Source organism: Zerene cesonia, chromosome 15, assembly GCF_012273895.1.
Source record: "Zerene cesonia ecotype Mississippi chromosome 15, Zerene_cesonia_1.1, whole genome shotgun sequence".
Lineage (NCBI taxonomy): Eukaryota > Metazoa > Arthropoda > Insecta > Lepidoptera > Pieridae > Zerene > Zerene cesonia.
Window position 1 is genome coordinate 3,869,771 of NC_052116.1, and position 1,011 is coordinate 3,870,781.

General features: G+C 46.0%; 2 protein-coding genes across 2 annotated transcripts in view; both read right to left on the minus strand.

Moving 5' to 3' along the window:
* Nucleotides 1-1,011, minus strand: part of LOC119832329 — a 46,282-nt gene that overhangs the window by 17,332 nt on the left and 27,939 nt on the right. The gene's annotated exons all lie outside the window — the stretch shown is intronic.
* Nucleotides 3-1,011, minus strand: part of LOC119832468 (serine/arginine-rich splicing factor 4-like) — a gene marked incomplete at its 3' end in the record, with an annotated part of 1,608 nt that continues 599 nt past the window's right edge. Inside the window, exon 2 of the mRNA XM_038356135.1 lies at nucleotides 3-812. Within this exon, the coding sequence (XP_038212063.1) occupies nucleotides 3-812 (810 nt within the window). The remainder of the gene's footprint in view (nucleotides 813-1,011) is intronic.

A 1,011-nucleotide genomic window follows, 5' to 3' on the forward strand; every position in this document is an offset into this window, starting at 1 on the left:
TTAAGTAGAGAAAGTTTTTCGTAAAAATAGTTCTGTATGGGTTCGTTAATTCTACTTTTGCGTTTTAACATGTCTTCAAGCAGCTGTCCATAATTTTGTTCGCAAGGAAAAGCGTTTAATAACTTGGTTTGCCACTCCGACCAGCTATACAAAATCGAGCTCTGACTTTCATACCATATTTTCGCTAATCCAGACAGTTTTTGCATAGCAAAATGTACTGTGCTCCTCTCGTCCCAGCCGTAAACCATCGCACATTCATTAACCTTTTTAAGCCAAATATCCATACGCTGGTTTTTCTCCGAAGGATTAAACTCGGGTATAATGTTTTTACTATCTCTATTCGAAATTTGTGTGCTATGGCCCGGCTGTGACGGGAAGATGTCTTTAATAGACTGAATTATTTGAGTTACGTCTTTAGAAGAAAATAATGGACTACATGACCTCTTAGAATCTCCTCGGTGGTGCCCATGGAACACACGACTGCTACTGCGGTGTCGTCCGCGGCTTCGGTTGTGGCTGCGGCTGCGGCTGCGGCTGCGGGCGTCGCGCGTCGGCCTTTGTGTTGACCCACGACGCACGCTCCGCTGACGATGTTGCTCTGCGTCTCGCTCTCGTTGCAGTTCGAGTTCCAGCTGCCGGACCCGCTTCTGTTCTTTCTTCAACGCCTCTTCCCTATCTTGTAGCCGACGGCAGTAGCTGGGGCTGCGTCGACTGGAGTCGCGATCGCGCCCGCGAGTGAGGCTACGCCTGGAGCGCGATCGGCTGCGCCGGGGAGTTTCTGCACTCCGTCCAACATCGTTTGCCTCCATCATCTGAAACTCATAGCCAGAAATTGTGTGCATTAGTCATAAAATCGGGCAATGTAAATTTGAAAGATAAAATCCCTAAAATCTTGAAAACTACGCATCCTACGCGAAATGTAACGAAATTTCCATTCCCCTTTATAACCCCTAGACCGTACTGGCAGGATACCTAATATTTTAATCTTTTTTTTTTTTTTTTTTTTTTTTA